Source organism: Bison bison, unplaced genomic scaffold, assembly GCF_000754665.1.
Source record: "Bison bison bison isolate TAMUID 2011002044 unplaced genomic scaffold, Bison_UMD1.0 scf7180017864118, whole genome shotgun sequence".
NCBI classification, from domain to species: Eukaryota; Metazoa; Chordata; class Mammalia; order Artiodactyla; family Bovidae; genus Bison; species Bison bison.
In genome coordinates, this window is record NW_011494690.1 from 4,654,570 (window position 1) to 4,657,339 (window position 2,770).

A 2,770-nucleotide genomic window follows, 5' to 3' on the forward strand; every position below is an offset into this window, starting at 1 on the left:
TAATGGTTTTGTGAAGATTGTTTGACTGTGGAAGAGCATAAGGGAGGAAGGGTAGCCTGCTAGCGGATTCCTGGGATCAAATCTACTTCCTGGTGGCTGTATGGTCTTTGGTGAGTTCCAGCCTCCGACCTGTCCTCAGTTCCATCACTTGCATCAGGAGGATGGTCAGAGTGCCTAGAGACCATCTCACAGGGTGGCTGTGATGATTTGGTAACTATGTCCAGTTAAACGCTTGAGAAATACACCATGTGTATAGCAGGTGAGGCACCGTACCATTGCTGCCACTGCTGCTGTTATTATCCTAGAGGACGCTGAATGGCTGAGAGTTCAGAGCAGGTCAGGCAGAGAGCGGACCCGCCAGGCTCGTGAGGAGACCCGACTTGCCCACACGGCTCCCTCGCCAGCTTGCTTTAGCAGCCGGGGCCCTGGCTGTGCTCTCACTCCTACTTCGGTCCTGCTTTAATCCTCATCAACTCCACTTCCAGGTGTTGGTTCTTAATCAAATGTCAGGCAGCATACCAGGGGCTAGTAACACCGTGGTGCAGCAGCCAGCCCTGGCCCCGGGCCTGGGGAGGCCACAGTCTACTGTGACTGTCCTTCCTCACTTCTGACTCTGTCTACATGGTCAGCCTGGGCCCAGCTTACCTCCTCAGACCTGACTTACTTCCTTAACTTCCTTACCAAAGCCACGCAAAGGAGGAGCAGGGCGTTGAGCTGAAATTTGGAAGATCAGAGTTGGCTCTGACCATGGGATCATCTTCTGTTCTTCAGCAGCTCTTTGCTCCCATCCCCACCAGCCACCACCATACACTTGGGGTAGAGAGACCAGTTACTCTCGGCAGTCACTTTCATTCTGCTCCACTGGTGCACAGGGCCCAGTGGGTGCAAAATCTCCTACCTGGACAGAGCTAATGTTTTATAACAAAACCAGAAAGATAGATGATCAATGAGATAGACATAGGAGTGTCTGACAAGCGGCTTAGTGATCTAAGTTTGCTCTTCATTGACTTCCCCCACTTCTATCACCACCCGGCACATACATGTACATGCCAGGCACATGCATGTACATGCCAACACACACACACACACACACACACACACATGCACTGTCTCTTCTTTGGCTTTAAACCTTACACAGAACTAGTTAGAAGCAGCCAACTTTCAATTCCAGTTTACCCTGCCCAGGGACCACATGCCAGGCCATCACTCACACGTGCTTGCTCTGTTTCCAGATATCGACGAGTGTCGGGAGATCCCAGGGGTCTGTGAAAACGGTGTGTGTATCAACATGGTCGGCAGCTTCCGTTGTGAATGTCCAGTGGGCTTCTTCTATAATGACAAGTTGTTGGTTTGTGAAGGTAAGAGATGTTGCTCTGTATCACATCCAGAAATAAGCCAATTTTACAACATTGGAATTTCAGAAATTCATCAAACTCTAGCTATAGTGAAGGGCACCCTGTGGATCAACAGACATTTCACTGCCAAAAAAAAAAATTCCCTAACTCTACTCCGAGTGGGCAAAGCAGGATGTCCATTTCCCAGTCCTCTCCACTGCCCCCTCCCTCAACACAGAGTGTATTAGATTTCCCAGCTGATATGAAAAAGCCTTGAGGTCCTAGGTGTGTCCAATGGATGGCTATTGTTTTACACAGCTTGAAAGTGAGCACGAGTGGTGGGCAGTCATCTTGAGTTGAATCTCAAAATCAGTGTTCTCTTCCAAGCGGAGCCTTTGCTCCTCCCCAGTGAAAACACGGTTAATGCAAATATTTCAAATGCATGAGAGAATTCCAAATGGCAAGAACAGCAAATTCGATTTTATACGAAGAATGTTGGCATGCGTGCAAAATGGTACTTTTTTCATTTTCAAATTACCTCCCCTTGCCATGTGTATGTACTGTGATTCTGCGCATTCCTCACCGCACTTCATATTTTTCCGACATCTGGGGAAGATAGTGTTCTTTTACATTTTAGTAAAAGGGACGTTGCTGGTTATTAAATATACCATGGGCCCTAGGACAGCTAGAGTAATTTTCTTATTTCATACTTAAACTCAGAGCCTCTAACAGAGTTCTTGTTCATGTTAGAAAGGCTTATTGCTCCTTAGAGCATGTATTACACCATATAGGTAAACATTTTAATGTTAAAAAATCTTTTTCTCCTAAACTAGGGACAACTTAGAGACCACGAGTAAAGTTATAACCCCGAGCACAGGCTTGTTAAATTCTCCTCACCAGGCTTTCTGTTCCTGTGGCCAAGTTGGCAAGCATCCCTTACTCTGCCTGCTGTGTGGGGGGACTAGAAACAGGGGGACAGCTATTCCTAGCCTTCCTAAAGAGATAGTCATTTGGGGGCTTTGGTTCAGGCCCCGGGCTTCTGGAGACCGTCAAGGATCAGGTGTGGGGAGGAGGCAGAATGTGGAAAAAGAGAAGAGAGCCCAAAGCAGATGACTTGTGGTGCGAGGGGCAGCTGCCTGCTCATCGCCACTGTCTCCCACCTCTGGTGTATGCCTAAGGATGCCTGTCCACTTCTGTGGCATCTCCCCTTCTCTTCCATTCAGAGCTGGTCACTATACCCAAGTGCCTCTTTGATACGTATCTCTGCTGAAGCTGCAGCCCTTGACCAGAAACCAGAGGCACGGCCACCCATGACCACCATGTCAACCTAGACCTTGTCACACCCTTGATATTGAAAACCTACAGCTGTACCCGTGGAAGGCGGCTCGCTGTCAGGGTAGCATTTGGCTACCCTGACAGAGATTACAGAGTGCTCC

At 48.5% G+C, this 2,770-nt stretch overlaps 1 protein-coding gene across 1 annotated transcript in view; it reads left to right on the plus strand.

Moving 5' to 3' along the window:
- FBN1 (fibrillin 1) overlaps nucleotides 1-2,770 on the plus strand; it is a 268,138-nt gene that overhangs the window by 208,039 nt on the left and 57,329 nt on the right. Inside the window, exon 45 of the mRNA XM_010839558.1 lies at nucleotides 1,233-1,358. Within this exon, the coding sequence (XP_010837860.1) occupies nucleotides 1,233-1,358 (126 nt within the window). The remainder of the gene's footprint in view (nucleotides 1-1,232; nucleotides 1,359-2,770) is intronic.